The sequence below is a fragment of the Anomaloglossus baeobatrachus genome, chromosome 6, assembly GCF_048569485.1.
Source record: "Anomaloglossus baeobatrachus isolate aAnoBae1 chromosome 6, aAnoBae1.hap1, whole genome shotgun sequence".
Classification (NCBI taxonomy): Eukaryota; Metazoa; Chordata; class Amphibia; order Anura; family Aromobatidae; genus Anomaloglossus; species Anomaloglossus baeobatrachus.
The window spans coordinates 374,880,019-374,897,770 of NC_134358.1; the positions used below are offsets into that span (position 1 = coordinate 374,880,019).

A 17,752-nucleotide genomic window follows, 5' to 3' on the forward strand; every position below is an offset into this window, starting at 1 on the left:
TAATCTAATTTTAAATAAAGGGTTTTTTAAGGGTTTTTTCTACGGTATTCCTCTTCCAATGATCCCTTAATATACATTCTTGACGGTTTTTTCTTTACTTAAAATAAACAAGTCTCAAAGCATTTTAAGTTTCAGGGGCCACCTTGTCAAGTGTACAGAGACAGAACGCAAAAAGACTGAGCATTTGTGTATACAGTGGAACCTCGCTTAACAAGTAATCCAGTTAACGAGAATTTCGCTTAACAAGCAAAGCTTTCTGTAAGTTTGTAACTTGGTTTACGAGAAAGCTTTGCTGTATGAGCAAAATACTCACCACACACACTTCTGGTTCCGTACATCCACCGCACTCTGACCCGCACTTGCAGTCCACACAAACACACACAAGCACGCACAAAACACACACACACAAACACACACACACACAAACAAACACGCACGCACATACAGTATTATGCTCACCTTACCTTCCATTCCATCGCCGGCCTCCTGGGTCTTGTAGTTTGCCGGTGCATCGCGACGATTGAGGAATCCTCGTGGCGAACTACAAGACCCAGGAGGCCGATGATGGAACGGAAGGTAAGGTGAGCATAACATGTGTACCTTCCGTTCCATCGCCGGCCTCATGGGTCCTGTAGTTCGCTGCTCCAGGCTGTGTATCGGTAACCATCGGCGACAAGGCAGGAACTTCCGCTGTCAGACGCTACTCAAAGGCAGCGCGCTGACCAATCAGAGGCTCCTGCCTTTGACGTCAGCGCTCTGAGTGCGGAAGTTCCTCCCTCATCGTGATGGTTACCCGATACACAGCCCGTGCTAGCGAACAGCAAGTCCCAGCAAGCCGGCGATGGAACGTAAGGTAAGGTGAGCATATAATATGTGCGTGTGAGTTTGTGTGTGTTTTGTGCATGTGTGGAATGGCACAACAGGGGACCAGGATGGGACATTTAACAAGTTGTGGAACAAATTGTCTGCATTTCAATGATTTCCTATGGGAAATCTTGCTTTGCTGAACGAGTAACTTGGTTAACAAGCACACTCCCAGAACGGATTGTTCTCGTTAACCAAGGTTCCACTGTATATCCATAGTTATGGCATCAAATGTAAACTAGTAAGCGCCCCTAGAGCAGTAAGTAAAGACATGAAAAGAAAAACAAAGGATGTATTATGAGTGAATCAGAAATCACTTATATATAACAATGAATGGTATCGCTAGGTGTTGGCAGATGCTAGTCAGGGACGCTACATTGGGGAATGGTTCTACAGACTTGGATAAGATGACGGGCGCATGCACATTGTTAGTGCTGACTGAGATGACAACCAGGATGCCACAGATTAATATATAGGACACTGTAGGGAGCATCTTGCTGCTAGCACACATAGTAGTGCAAGGATACAGAGATGGCACATCACAATGCATAGAAGGGAATTGGCTAATGCAGGGCTCGGTGACAAACAAGGTGAGTAAAAGTGACCTCCATTAACGCCCCAACAGCTAGAACACAGCACTCATCGCAGTATGCACACTGGGAGAAACACATTGGGGCATATAACATAGTGGCATAAACTAATACTTCTAGGCAAATATCTTGATTAAATATATGTGCCCTGTAATACATTAGTGCCACTAACAAAGAGAGGCATCTGGTAGAATGACATACACTCATATTGTACTTGGATTACAATCTGTTATATAAGTGCAGATTTATATATTGACCTATTGTCTTTGAGAACAGCAGGTCATTTTATTTTTCACCTGGGTGGTGTGTGTGTCTGTTGGTGTTTTGCACGTTTCTGTGTGTTGGCTATCCAAATTTTATTTAGCTGTGTGTTTGGTGTAGAATTTATATTATTAAATTTAAAATAGAAGAAAGAAACCCCCCAAAAAAGAAGAAAAGACTTGAAATAAAAAGCTAAAAATAAAAAGGAGAATCTCAAATTTGGTAAAAAAAAGAAATTACTAAACGGACAGCAGTTAAAACAATTACTGAGTGCCTGAATCTAAATTACACCAACCGTAATTCTGTGCAGTAGTATAATTGTTACAATAATTTTCCACTAAAATTCTGAAACTACAATTCCTAAACTTATGTCCGTTAAAAAAAAATATATATTACTGAGCACCCGCAACTATCTAACCCTGATTTTATATATTAGTAGAAAAAAACTGTAGTATACTGAAGTTACTAAAATAAAATCCGTAAACCCCCCCCCCCCCAAAATTACTGAGCGCCCCCAACCATCTGATGCTATTTCAGATTATATTTTAGTAAAAGATAATGTAGCATAAGCTGATCACTACAGTTTAAATTTACTGTGGATCATACTGTCCTGTCAATTAATCTAAATTATTATTTAGGGGTTTTTTTGTTACTTTTTGAAAAACAAAACAACAAACAACTGGATGCCTATCAGTGATGTGTGCCACTGATCAGCAGATGCAGAATACACACATGGAGGTGGTGCAAGTGGTGAGTACAAAATGGACCAGAAGAAAAAAGTCCTAAGCCAAAAGTGAGTGCAGACACCAATCAGTGATGTGCGTCCCTAATCAGCGTTCAGGGGCTGCAGGACACACGCACGTAAGTGGTGCACAAGAGAAAAATTGCCAAAAATCAGTGCATGGAAGCAGAATGGGGGTTGGGGAAGGGATTATGGAGATGGGGAAAAGTGAGAGAGAGGGATCGGAGTGGATTAGAAAAAAAGCAGGGGACATGAACAGGACAGGAACAGATCTATCTTCCTTTCTTCAGGTTTTTAATCAGCGGCAGAATTGGTGGCACAGCTAAAATAGAGTGTGGTACCACAATTCTCAGCAGATCCGCAGCTGAACAACCACAGAATTGAAGAGCTAATCTCCGCGATAGTAGCTGGGGGAGGGGCAGAGGGAGGTGCAAAGACATGAGTGACAAGTCCTTGTGCCCTGCTGTCAGATTCATAAGACACCGTCATGCGATCACCATGCCTTTAGCCACTATGTACCCATACATCATAGGTCGGGAACCCCTTCCCAACCATGACATATGGGTAAGTGGTTAATAGACAATTTTCTGATGTTCCATTCCCTTTCAGCTGTCAGAGTATAGCAAATTTGATAGGGCTGAGGATGACCATACTCCCTACTAAGCCCCACCTAAATATATAAAAATGAGATTAAAGATAAAGACTTGTTCTCAAGGTAAAATGGAATTGATTTTTTGTGAAATCGCTCAGCTCTATTGAAAAGAAAAAATCAACATAAATGTTATGGACACATGGTGAAGTAAAATGACTGTATGTGGGAACTATAAAAACATAAAAGCCATATAAATATACAGCACAAGTATCACATCTATCTGAAAAATACAAGAAAAGTGAAGAAGAGTGTGACGTGCGGATCTGAATAAAATGTCTTCCATAAAGAATCTGAAATCATTCTTTACACCCGCTTACCCCTGCAGAACCAGATACTATCATTGTGAAACAAAACAAGAACATTTCTCTTCTCCATAATAACTGGAGTCTGTCAGTGAGAGATGTAAAAGAGAAATGCCAGGGTATCTGCTTCTGCACAGACTAAATGAGTTCTGAATTTCAATTATGTGCCATGAATTTACTCCCCTCCTTTGTCAGTACGCCTCCCACAGGCCTCTGTGCTTTGCGATGTGCCATCTCTTTAACCTATTCAGCCCAGTTAAATTTTTCATTTTTTCTTCGCCTTCTTCCAAAAGTCATAACTTTATTCTTCCATCAATATAGACACATTAGGACTTGTTTTCTGCGGGATGAGCTGTACTTTTGAATAACACCATTCATTTTGCCCTATAGTGTACTGTAAAATGGAGAAAAAAAGTTTCAACTGCGGTGAAATTGCAAAAAGAAGTGCAATACCACAAATGTTTTTCGGGTTTTTTATTCACCGTGTTCACTATTTGGTAAAGCTGACCTGGCATGATTACCCAGGTCAGTACAAGTTTGTAGGTGCCAAATATGTATAGTTTTACCTTTCTCTATTTCAGAAGGTTGTAAAAAAAAAAAAAAAAAACATTTTTCCATTTTCCACGCCCCGTAGCCTTTTTACTTTTTGCAATCTGGGGCTCAGTAATGGCTTATTTTTTTGCATCTTGAGCTGGCATTTTTAATTATACCATTTTGGGCAGATGTGATGTTTTGATTGCCTCTTATTGCATTTTAATGTAATCTTGCAGTGAAAAAACCCTGTAATTCTGGCATTTTGATTTTTTTCTCGCTACGCCATTTGCCAATCAGATTAATTGATTTTATATTTTGATAGATTGGGCATTTCTGAATTCTGCCATACCAAATATGTGTATTTTTCTTGTTTTTGTTTTACTTATATTTTTAAAAACTTTTTTTTTTTTTTTACAATTTTTTTTATTAATCTTACTAGTTTTTCTAGGGGACTTTATGCCTGCACTGTCTGATCACTTTGCTGATGCTTCAGCATCCCTCTGATCAGCAGAAATGCTGATCTCCTGTGAGTGCCTGTAACTAGGGTCATCAGCTTGACCGCCCGCCGTCATGACAATCCATTGGTGCCCAGTGATCATTTCACAGGGCCGCCGATAGCAGCAGGGAACAGCGTGATCCCCTCTGGCACGTGTTAGGTTGCACTATCAGAGTTTGACACGCTCTAAATATTCCTATCCAAAACAGTTTGGGGTGTTTTAGAAGCTTAAAATGTGCCCAATCCTTTTAAAGTATAGTGCAGAGGAACATTTGCTTAATAAAACCTGGGTAATTTGTTAAGATTAGATGTGGGGGGTTTTTTTTGGATAGTAAAAAATCTAGTGACAAGAAAAATATCCAGAAAGCAAACTTGATTCTTTATGATAAAACTATTATCATTTGCATTGAATCCACTAATGCCAAATACATTTTGAAAAGATAGATTGGTTTGTGTGGTTTTCACTCTGTAAAGACAAGTGTAGTAATGTTTTGCTTTCATCCTTTCTCAAGAACTCTGGCCGGTGGCATTCCTGAATATGGCTGTTCTATAAAACTCGACAAGACGGTTGTGAATTTCCCTCTTGATGACATTCCGGAGTGCTCCGCAGTAGAGCAGTTACCGGCCCATTCCTTGTTCCGCTGGTGTGGTTTATTACTTGACACACAAACTTTGGAAGTTTTCTGTGATTATTCCAGGTAAAATGATTAATGCAATCCTATTTAATAATTAGCACCTTTAACTCTTTCGCTGATACTTTTTATTTGTTTTTACATTTTATGCCTTTAGTAGCCAGGACAATTTTGTTCACTTTTACCTCCTTCACAATGCAGTTAATTTCTGTTTTCACGTTTTTGTTTTTTCCTCCTCTTCTTTCCAGAGCCATTACTCTTTTTGCTTTTCTACCACGTATATGTATGAGGGTTTTTTTCTTGCAGAACACATTGTCCCTTAGAATGGCACCATTTCACTATTCATTTTCCCACATTGTGTACTAGAAAACAGGGAAAAAAATTGTGAAACTCCCCCAATTCTGACATTGTTTTTTGGAAACTGTTTTTACGGCATACACTATATAATAAAAATGACCAGGCAATATGATTATCCTTATCAGTACAATTAAGGTGATGCCAAACATGTCCAGTTTTTTACATTATTTTAGTGCTAAAATAAAATCAAGTTTTAAAAAAAATAAAAAATGTAAGGGTTGTGTCACCTTTTTCCGAGACCTGTAATGTTTTCCTTTTACCGTTGATGGAGCTGTGAGATGGCTTCTTTTTTTGCACGTGAGGTAATGTTTTTATTGATACCATTTTGGGATAGAAATAATGTTTTGATCACTTTTTACAGCATTTTTTGTGGCATTGCAGTGACCAAAAACAACCGTATTTTTAGGCTATGTGCCTACGGGGAAAGTGTCCTGCGATATATCCGCAGGACATTCTGCAGGAGCTTCCAGAAGACCGCAGCACAACTTTGTCTGTTTACATGCTGCGGATGTATTGTGGAATGTCTACGGATATGCTGCGGTCATTCTGCATTGAGGATACAGTACCATGGCTTCGGCACTGCATCCTCAATGCAGAAGAAGTGCTGCAGTGATCGGGGCGTTCATACTTATCTCCATCACGCAGCACTTCACTGTCCGGCCGTGTCTGTCTGCACTTTGCAGGAGAAGGTGGGCGGGCTTGAACCAGCTCCGGCTGCCACATGACCGGAGCTCGTGCAGGCCCCGCCCACCACCTCCTGCTTCCCGCTCCTGGCTCTACCACGCTCCTCTGCACCGAAGGAAGTGATTCCGGTGTCTTCAATCAAGGCAGGTAAGTATGGGAGCCTGCGGAAAAATCCGCAGGAATAATTCACATGCTGCAGATTTTTCCGCAGGGAAATCCGCATTATTTCCGCTGCAGAAAAAAATGCAGCATGGGCACAGCAGTTCCAAAACGCCATAGTAATGTCTAGGGACTTGCTGTACTGCGGATTTTTGAAAAATCCACGGAATTTCCGCAAAAAAATCGTGAAAAATTCTGCGAATTTTCTGCAGCGTAGGCACATAGCCTTAGTGTTTTTGAATTTTTTACAGATCGGGTTTAATATTTTTATATCATGATAGATAGGACTTTTCTGAACATGGGGATATCACATATGTGAATCTTTTTTTTTAATTTTTCTTTATTACCAGTATCTTAATATTTAATAGGGAGAAAGGGTGGTGATTTGAACTTCTTTGGTTTGGTTTTTATATTTTTATATTTTTTTTTGGGGGGGGGGTGGAGAAAAGGAGGTGGGGCAAGTCATATTTTTAAAACATTGTTTTGTTCTTTCCTCTGTACTTATTTCTCATAGTGGACTACAACCTGTGCTTGATAGCTTTTGCTGTATACAGCCACAGGCAGAGTTTAAAAGGAGCTCTGAAATGACAAGCACAGAGGTCTTCAACAGACTTATGGCTGTCATAGCAAACCATCGGCACCCTACAATCACGTCACAGGCACCGATAAGCACAAACAATAATGCAACCCCATGCCAGCACACGTTAACTGCCGTCAGAGTTTGACAGCGACTTTTATAAGGTTAACAATGGTGATAGGAGAAGTTGGACCATTTAACTTATGTAACTTCTCATATCGACTGCTGTGGATCATACTACCAGGATTCTCTGCACCACCGCTGATCTTATATATGGGACTGTATCATGGATATGCATCTCTGGATCATCTTTAATTGCCTCCTGATGAACCATTCACTTGTCCATTTCGTTGTATACGTTACAGTGCCTCTATTTTGAATTGTAGCAATTTGTTATATTTTGTTCTATCTTACCTTGTCCCTGACATTCAGGGCCAAGAAATTGATATCCTAACCCATTTACTGGGACAAATTGGTATTCAATATTTGTATTTATCTTACCATAGTGTGATTACCACTTGTTGATTTTATATTGAATATATATTTGTTATGGAAAAAAAATATTTTTGTTATTTTGAATCATATATATTTCCCTAGTCCTTGAGTCATTTCTGATAGTTACATTGTGACGCCCTGGCAAAGCCAGGTTGTCACAGAAAGAGTTAATCCTCCTTGGTAACCTGATCCAACACCGATGCAGCAGGACAAACCACATCCCCCAGGGTAAGAGAAAAGCAGAGCAGAGGGGAGGGGCTGGAGCAGAGTGTGTGGAGAGACAGACAGAAGAGGAGTCTGGAGTTGTAGCTCCCAGGCTGATAGTGAAGTGTGCTCCGAAAGGGCCAGGACAGGCTGTGAGTGAGGAAGGGGCCAGAGGTAGCCGGGGCAGGGTAGTGGTCCACCGGTACCTAGGGTGACCCGGATCACTGCAGGGGAGTGGATTCCCCGTTCCCGGCTGAGGAGAAAGAGGAAGAGAGTGGAGAGAGAGGCACCTGGCTGCAGGGAAAGAACAGGAGCTGCTGCACCGTGTGTGGGACACTAACACCCCCGTACCGAAGGCTGCGGACACCGGCAATTCCTAGTTACCAGTGACTCTGTGTGAAATACTTGTGAGTACGCCCGTGCCCTCAGGCACCGCACTGCGCCCTGCTCCCTGCTTATCCCCGAATGGGCCCCGGGACCAACTGCCCCTACCTACAGAGGGGTTAACATCCTAAGCTGCATCCCAACACCGTTCCCGGGAGTCCCGCACCTTCATCGCAGCGGCGGTGTCCACAATCGCCACAACCGTGGGTGGCGTCACGGACAATCTCCCTTACCAAACCCCCTTTTACTGTGGAGCCTGGGATCACAGACCGGGTCACGCCACCGTGATACCCACAGAAGTGACCCCGTGGCCCGGATCTGAGTACCCCCTGGTCCCCGGGCGACACACTTGGCGTCACGAACAGGATCTTACCGCTCTGCCGTTGGGTAGAGGTGCGCCTTGTTACCGCCAGAGGTGTCCGGCCAAAAAATCTCAGAAGCCGCCATCTTTGGCGCGAAAAGTTCCCGCTCGAGCGTCTTCTCGAGTAGCGGAGGCGCGAAGGCCAAAACCCCGCCCCTATAGAGGAGGAGCCGGAAAGAGGCTAAGGGGGACGAAATGGCGACTGGTCGCATGTAGCCGCGGCTATAAAAGCAGGGACGCCAGGACTCTGCAGCGATTTTCGTTCCTGGAAGACCTCATCACCAAGATGCATAACCCAACTCCCAACGAGGAAGCCCCCGCGCCTGGCACGGCGACGTGGTTGAGGGACCGGACCATTCCGCTGAGTAACCGTCTGCAGGCCCACATGCAACTCCTCCTGGAGGAGTGGTAGACCGACATGGCGGACGTGGTGGCTGCTATGCGGAGACGCGAGGTGGAAGAGGATTTGGAGGAACGGGTAAGAGACCCACGCCCCTGTATTCCCGCGGGATCGGCCATTGAAGCTGAGGGGCCCGGCCTGACTCCGCTCACCCTGCCTCTCGCCCCGCTACCCGCGTTAGCTGCTGCCGCTCCGCCACTAGGCCCGCTACCTACCCAACCAGTAGCGATACCCTGCCAATGCGCCCCGGCGGACCAACCGGCTGCAGACACTCAGGACGTCCCCGAATCGTTCCCGGGGGAACCGCTAGGACCGCGGCCCCCTAACAAACATGTGCCAGAAGTCCCGGCAGTGATCGCGCCAGGCCCCGAGCCCGGGACCGTAGCATGGATGAAGGCCCGGGTGATTGCGTTCCACCAACGCCAACAAGATCAGATCTTCCGGATGATGGAGCAGTGGACCAACGAGGTGGAGATGCTAGTTGCAACTGCCCCGATGTACGGGAGAGGAACAGATGTTACAGAGTCGACTGGTGACCCACGTCCCTATGTCCTACCAGGACCGGCCGCTGCAGCTGAGGGGCCCGGCCTAGTCTCGACCTATGCATCAACCTTGCCGTTACTTATGGGGCGCCTCAGTGTAAACTCGCCTGACCTGCTGCCCCGTGCTGCTGCAGAGGGGTCTGATGTGCCGGATGCTGGAGGCCAGGAGGCTGCGGCAGCTGGCGGCAGCCCGCCTGACGCAGATGCAAGTGATGGTGACTCCAGCGACTCCGGCTCGGGTGCTTAACTAACCCCTGAAGGCGAGGAGGCGAGTGAGCGTCTCCGCTATGTGGGGGGACCAGTAGTTTATTACACCCCGCGTAATGGTGGGAATAGATACCGGGCGCCCATGTCACAGCAAGCCTGTCACTGCATGTTTGATATGCTGGTGGCAGGGAACCCGGCAGACACAGAAGAGTCGGAGTAAAGGCAGCGGGATACCGTTGCACCGTCCCCGTTGGGACCACCAGTATGTGTGTTTTAAAAGTTTTGAAAAGTTTTGAAAATGAAAGTAAATGATTACCGAACAGTAACCTGATTGTCAGCACCGTGATTAGGAACCGGCCGTTGCCGGCATTGTTGTCCCCGTAGGGACCCTTCAAAAAGTTGCATAAAGAACTCTTTATGAACAGGTCCGAGAACTTGCAGGGCAACCACAAACATTAGTGGCTTGTAAATAAAATCTGTTGTTGCAGCTACCGTTACCGCCTCCGGAGAGGCAGGTTGGAGGGAGGGCCCGCAGTGGAGCAGGCTGGGGCCCAGCCACTACAGGAACCGGTGGCTACCCTCTGGAGGGGAAGGACAGATCCCGCTCGGGTAACTTGGTGCAGGACTGGGGTCAAGGGGTGCTGCCTGGGTTTTAGGGGCAGCATCAGGGCCAGGTTACTTGGGTGGGAGAGAGCGGCAGCAGCAACCGTTTAAAACCGTTAGTAACGTTTAAGAAATGAACCTCCCGATGTGGGATGAAGTTATTTTATTTGTATGTTATGTTTTTATATCTTTTCAGAAAATAAAACCGGTATTGGACGGGCAGCCCGCGGACGGTCTGCATTTTGCTAAGGGGGAATGTGACGCCCTGGGCAAGCCAGGGGTCACAGGTCATGACACCACCACACCCTACACCCCATATAGGTACACCAAAGCTACACCACAAATCCTTGTTGCCTTCCTCCAGGGGCTGATGTCCACACCAGGGGGTGGGCCAGGCAGTTGGTTCCGCCCACCAAGGAGTTCACAGCCCTGGAGGCGGGAAAACCAAACAGATCAGTTTAGGGAGAGTGTGAAGTAGGAGTGAAGTGGTAAAGGAGCAAGAGAGAGAAGTAAAGTGACAGTTTGTAAAGCCTGAAGTTGGTCCGGGTGTGTGCCCCGGACTGAGACAGCAAGGTCAGCAGACGGCGGTGACTGTCTGCAGGAGAGGCTGCTTGGAGGTTGCCGAAAGGACCGTGGACGGGTGGTGGCCCGGCGGTACCGGAGCGGTATACGAAGAGCAGTCAGCACCATTGGCAGGGGCCTTTCGGATCCCGGCAAGGCTAGGAGTCGCCGTGAATTTGCCAAATCCGTCAGTGAAGGGGACCTCTGGGTCTCCCAACAACCAAGTCCCGATTGAAGGCAACAGTCCAACCGTTAGAGAGAGACACCGCCACCGCCAAGGCACCAGTTTCTCAGGGCCAGCGCCTGCGGGCAAAGTAGGGCTCCTCCGGCCCATATCCAAGTCGGGGAGCGGGTTACCGGTGGGAACCCATCGCTACCATCATCATCTTAGGTGCAGGAAAAGGGACCGTCACCGTCAACTACTGGGGAAAAGCAACTGCAGCCATCCGTGGGAACCGTCTTTCCAGCCGTGTGTTTTACCGAGAACTGTGTCCCCGTCTCAGGCTGAGTGAGTACCACAGTGCCGTGAGGCACAGCGCTGCCCCCGCGTCCCTGCACCCCACCAAGCCCTGCACCAGCCGCGCCATCCCTCATCACCCACCTCATCACTGGGCCCCGGGAGAACTACACCCTACCCACGGAGGGGAGAACCAACAACTTTGCTGCTCCCTGTCATCGCTCCCGGGATCCCCATACAGAGCAGCGGTGGTGTCCACATAATCACCACAACCGTGGGTGGCGTCACGGACAATAAACAATCCCAAAAACCAACCCCTTTTCACTCACGGGCGAGGAGCGCCGCTCGAGTCCCCGGGATCCGGCCCATCGCTCGAGCCACCGAGCAGCAGCAGGCCGCAGCAGCAGCGGCAGCCGGAGCCGAGCAGTGGGAGAGCGCGGCGTCCCCTCCTCCGCCCGCGACAACTTGCCGTCACAACATAACTTCTCCCTAATGTGGCAATATACCATATGTGGTCAAAAATGCAGTTCATGCACATGGCGGGGCTTGGAAGTGAAAAGGTGTAAATTTTGCTGGAACAGATTACAGATGCCATGTCACATTTGCTGAGTCCGTGAGGTGCCAAAAACCAGAACACCCCCCCCCCACCCCACAAGTGACCCCAATTTGGAAACTAATCCCTTCAAGAAATTATTTAGATGTGTGGTGAGACTCTCATAAGATTGGGGCTTGAAAATTAAATATTATGTTATTCGTTTGTTTGGGGTTTTTTTAATGAAATGTTGCTATAGCCAGAAGTTTTTCATTCTCACAAGAAATAAAGGGAGGGGAGAAAAAGGAGGAAAAAAAAGAAAGGAGGAAAAGGACCCCACAATTTGTTACGCAATTCTCCTGAATACAGGGATATGCCCATAAGTGGCTGCATCCTACTTTTTAATCCTATGGCAAGACCTGGATGGAAAGGAGCTCTAGTTGACTTTTGTAGTTCAATTATGGCTGAAATAGATTGCTGACGGCACTTCCGGTCATGCGCAGTAGACTTCTCTGAAGCCGGGAAGCGTACACCCAGCTTCATACTGCGCATGACCGGAAGTGCCTAACATTCAGAAGCACGGTCACAGCGGACACAGGTACCACTAGTGATGCTGAATTGACTAGCATGTTAGTTCACCCCTGTGGGCATGCTGCCATGCTAAGAGGGCAACTAGTCAGGGGATATAATGCCCTTGGGACTATTCATTCCCCGCGCTCATTAGCATAAGATAAAAGATCTTTAGAAATACTTCTTCTAAAGATCTCTTTATCTATGCTAGTGTATACAGGGACAGATAGGTAGGGATTAGCAATATGCACCCAGAACTGCTCGTGGTTCTGGGTGAATATTGCACCTGACAGGTTCATTATAATCTAGGGGTGTAGTGTGTAAATTCAACCCTCAAGTGCGTCACAGAATTTTATAACACTGGGTCCTGGAAATAAAAAATGTCATTACATTAGACCTCAGAATTTGTTACACAATTTTGCCTGAATGCACAGTTAGCCATTGTGTGATTGAAACTACTGTTTGGGCTCTCAGCAGGGCTTGAAGGGAAGAAGCATTATCTGACATTTTCAGGGAAGATTTTGCTGGACTAGATTGCAGACGCCATTTGCAGAGCCTCAACCATTCCAAACCATTAGAAAAATTCTAAAGGTGACCCAGTTAATCTATACATGCAGCAACTTATTTGGTCTCACAGGTTTTTCCCAGAAAAAAAGCAAAGACTCGCTGCTACAGAGCAAAAATTGCAAATGTTCCCCCTGAGTGTCAATACATTGTGCATAGCTGGTGCTTCTGGAGACGTCCATCCCATAAATTAGGCTGATTATTCTCATTTGACGTTTTTACTGGTACCATTTTGGGCCACATGTTGTTTTTTTTATCACTTTTGATTCCGCTTTTTGTGAGATAGAATCATAAAGAAACAGCCTTTCAAGAATTGTTTTTTTGTTTGTTATTTACGCCATTCATAGTGTCATAAAAGTGATAAGACCGCTTCATTCTGCAAGTCAGTATGGTCACAGCGCCACCATATTTATTTTGTTTGGGCTTTTTAACCACTTTTACACCATGAAAACAATTTTATAGAAAAAAAAACCTTTTTGTATTGCTGTATTCTGAAAGATACAGCTCTTTTTATGTATGGCAGCTGGTTTTTTTGCACAACAAGATGATGATTTCAGCTATATCATCTTTTATTTACATATGACTTTTTATCATGTTTTATTCCACTTTTTGGTCAGCTGTATGATGAAAAGACAGTTTTTGCTATGTTTTTTTATTTTATTTTTTTACGGTGTTCACTGAAGGGGTTAACAGTTTTATGGATCGGGCTGTTCTGGAGGCGGCAATACCAAATGTGTACTTTTATATTTGTTTTTACATAAATATCCTGATTAACTGGTGTAATGTTTTTTGTTCTGATTTTTTTTCTTAATATTTTTACAGTTTTGTTTGTTTTTTTTATTTATTTTTTTTTTTTGTCTTTTACTTGGTCCCTATGTGGGACTGCTGATATAATGTATTGCAATGAACCAACTTTGCAATACATTCTACCTGTCAGTACTGCACTGACAGAAGCCTCTTAGACCATGCTTCTGGAATGGCCTAACAAGCTTGCTGTAGATGACTGACCCGGAGGTCATAATGACAACCTTGGGTTGCCATGGTAATGATTGGGCTCCCGTGATCATGTTGCTGAGGTACCGATCAGGTGCGAGAGGAAGCCCCTTAAGTGCTGGTATTGCTATTGATCCCAGCATTTACGGTGTTAAATATTCAGGGGCTGCATGTGGACCACCCTGTCTGTGACAGCTGGAGCTCGACTATAACTTAACTCAAGCTCCTGGTGATGATCGTGCGGGCCATATCATCCGGCGCCATTCGACACAGAACCCTATCTGCAATCCTTCTGAAGGAGCTCTTCCTGGCTGAAATGTCATTGATTTTGATTTTGTTTCTGGATTGCAATTTCTATTAAAACCTAAACTACTTGCATCTTCAAAGACTGTTTACTTTTATGTAACACTGCGATGACTAGGTGATGAGCACAGGAATAGCTAGCTGACATTGTACTTCGAATACAAGACTACTGATGTGCTTTTGTCGCTGGAAGAAGTCACTGCTGCAGCCCTGCTATGAGCGGTGATAGCAAGACTGCGCTGGTGACATTTTTCAGTAATGAGCAGAGCGCTTTTATACGAGAAGCACTAATGCTGTGACGCCAAAAAACATTGCTGGAATCTAGGGACTCGCAACTCCTACCGTCAAAAGATAGTGCACTAAAATGGAAAAGCAATACAGACATCTGCTTTTAATAAATCATTCTTTTCTATGACCAGTGGGCTCATGCAATTTATAGGATTGCAACTGTGTCAATTTCTAAATTGTAATTCACATGATCTCTTCATGTACATTTATTGTCATAGATATTGTATACAGCCACTATAAAAAGAAAGCGCAGTAAATAATGCTACATTCCCACGGTCAGGACGACACTTTGTTCTAGACTCTGTGTCTTTCCTCTTGTGGACACGCTAGCATTCTCCGCAATAGAACGCAGCGTCCATGCCCATGGTCAGGATTCTGGGCCCAGTGGATTTTCACTCTGTTCCCCCACTGAGAACACTTGCATCTCTGCAATTAACATCCTGCCGCTTGGAAAGCTGTGCTGTAGGTCAGTTTATGCTGTGGAGAAAAGAAGCTCAGTGGTCATGGATTTCTATAATTTCCATCCACTATGCTTGTACTGTACAACACAGTGCTTTGGACCATGTCAAAATATGCTGCGTCCAAAACGCTGCTAACACAGATTGTGGGCACGAGTCTTAACAATTGTGTCGGCCACCCCGACTTCTAAAATCATACAAGTATTGCCCGCTGACACCAAAAAAAGTTCTCTCTCATACATTTTTTTAATGTGATTTAGGCCCTGATGCATGGGTTTGAAGAAAGGTTTACTTTTGGCTTTTTCCCATGACTTAATACCTTTTGTTAAGCTTTATACAGATGTGTTGCTCATCTAAATAACTTTCTTCAAAATACATAACATTTATTTCATGTCCGCAGCTTTTCGTGCACATCCATTCGTTCAAGTCTATCGTTTTTTCATAGTTCTAAAGCTGGTGAAAATTTGAGGCATAAATTGTTAAGCATCCTTCGACTTAAGTGCCACAGCCTCTTTCTTGACCTTCAGGTAAGTCTCAATTCTCTAAATGTGTGTGGAATAAGATTTTTGTGTGGTTACTATATGGGAAATAATATGTTTTCTTCCAAATCTATAGGTAAACACTCTGCAAACTGTGCACATTAATGCATACAAGATCCTGTTACTTCAGGCATACAGGTATGTGATAGATGTGGGCGACCTCCTTCCCTCAGAGATGTTGACCATATTGCTGTGTAATGTTGCATGAAAATATGTCAATAAGGAATAGCTGCTAGGCCGATGTAGCAGTGTTAGTTAGTGAAAGGTATTGCTATGTAGGGCTGTTGCATAGATAGCCCTGACTGTAAAAGTAGTTATGGGGCATTAATACCTGAGAATAGAATTAGCTTCTATTGTAGGGGCTAGTGAGAGGATAGGGTAAGCTTTCTGATAGGTTAGATAGAGAAGGCAGGGTAGTGCTGCTGGGGGAAGTTACGTCCTTGTACAGAACGAGCTGTTACCCTGGTAATGGCTAGGGCAGATGGAGGCTCGTGCAGAGTGGAAAAACGGCAGTTGAGAGACTGGTCTCTGAGAAGATGGACGTGTGGCTGCAGCAGGGGTAGAAAAGAGGGTTTCATAGTCCTAGTAGTGAAGGAACTGACGAATGTAGTGTTCAGTGAGTGCAGCAGTCTAGGAGGACGTGAAGGATTACCCTGAAGTGCAGCATATTGTGTATATACCGATTAACAAGTTCATGCCAAGTAAAAAAGGGCTGTTATCTACTACAATGGAGTGCAGCCTGATCTTTATGTGACAGAGCCGCAACCCTAATTTATGTATTTGGAGGAACTGCTGTAATACCAGTCCTGGCCGTGTTTACCTGCATTGAACTCCAGAGCTCTCACCTGATCTCCGGAGTGGAGCCTGGACTGAGCCGCGGGTTTGCAGGACTGAACTGTGAGCGCCGACTGATTCCCCGGCTATAACAGTTCAGTCCATGATAGCTGCCAGGATGCACTCCGCAGCTCAGGTGAGAGCTCCGCAGTTCAATGCAGGTAACCGCAGCCAGGACTGGTATTACTGCAGTTCCTCCGGTAGCCAGTCCGACACTGTATGGGTGCCAGGGTTCGTTACGGAAGACTACACCCGGTAACAACTACCATACCCTCAAGTACCCCCTACATACAGTTAGGTCTAGAAATATTTGGACAGTGACACAATTTTCGCGAGTTGGGCTCTGCATGCCACCACATTGGATTTGAAATGAAACCTCTACAACAGAATTCAAGTGCAGATTGTAACGTTTAATTTGAAGGTTTGAACAAAAATATCTGATAGAAATTGTAGGAATTGTACACATTTCTTTACAAACACTCCACATTTTAGGAGGTCAAAAGTAATTGGACAAATAAACCAAACCCAAACAAAATATTTTTATTTTCAATATTTTGTTGCGAATCCTTTGGAGGCAATCACTGCCTTAAGTCTGGAACCCATGGACATCACCAAACGCTGGGTTTCCTCCTTCTTAATGCTTTGCCAGGCCTTTACAGCCGCAGCCTTCCGGTCTTGCTTGTTTGTGGGTCTTTCCGTCTTAAGTCTGGATTTGAGCAAGTGAAATGCATGCTCAATTGGGTTAAGATCTGGTGATTGACTTGGCCATTGCAGAATGTTCCACTTTTTTGCACTCATGAACTCCTGGGTAGCTTTGGCTGTATGCTTGGGGTCATTGTCCATCTGTACTATGAAGCGCCGTCCGATCAACTTTGCGGGATTTGGCTGAATCTGGGCTGAAAGTATATCCCTGTACACTTCAGAATTCATCCGGCTACTCTTCTCTGCTGTTATGTCATCAATAAATACAAGTGACCCAGTGCCATTGAAAGCCATGCATGCCCATGCCATCACGTTGCCTCCTCCATGTTTTACAGAGGATGTGGTGTGCCTTGGATCATGTGCCGTTCCCTTTCTTCTCCAAACTTTTTTCTTCCCATCATTCTGGTACAGGTTGATCTTTGTCTCATCTGTCCATAGAATACTTTTCCAGAACTGAGCTGGCTTCATGAGGTGGTGTTTTTCAGCAAATTTAACTCTGGCCTGTCTATTTTTGGAATTGATGAATGGTTTGCATCTAGATGTGAACCCTTTGTATTTACTTTCATGGAGTCTTCTCTTTACTGTTGACTTAGAGACAGATACACCTACTTCACTGAGAGTGTTCTGGACTTCAGTTGATGTTGTGAACGGGTTCTTCTTCACCAAAGAAAGTATGCAGCGATCATCCACCACTGTTGTCATCCGTGGACGCCCAGGCCTTTTTGAGTTCCCAAGCTCACCAGTCAATTCCTGTTTTCTCAGAATGTACCCGACTGTTGATTTTGCTACTCCAAGCATGTCTGCTATCTCTCTGATGGATTTTTTCTTTTTTTTTCAGCCTCAGGATGTTCTGCTTCACCTCAATTGAGAATTCCTTAGACCGCATGTTGTCTGGTCACAGCAAC

General features: G+C 45.0%; 1 protein-coding gene across 2 annotated transcripts in view; it reads left to right on the top strand.

Annotated features, from left to right (window-relative positions):
- The window catches only part of TERT (telomerase reverse transcriptase), a 121,079-nt gene that overhangs the window by 88,510 nt on the left and 14,817 nt on the right, over positions 1–17,752 (top strand). For both annotated transcript variants that reach the window (XM_075315027.1, XM_075315028.1), the window contains 3 exons: positions 4,954–5,139; positions 15,173–15,299; positions 15,388–15,449. In XM_075315027.1, the coding sequence (XP_075171142.1) occupies positions 4,954–5,139; positions 15,173–15,299; positions 15,388–15,449 (375 nt within the window). The remainder of the gene's footprint in view (positions 1–4,953; positions 5,140–15,172; positions 15,300–15,387; positions 15,450–17,752) is intronic.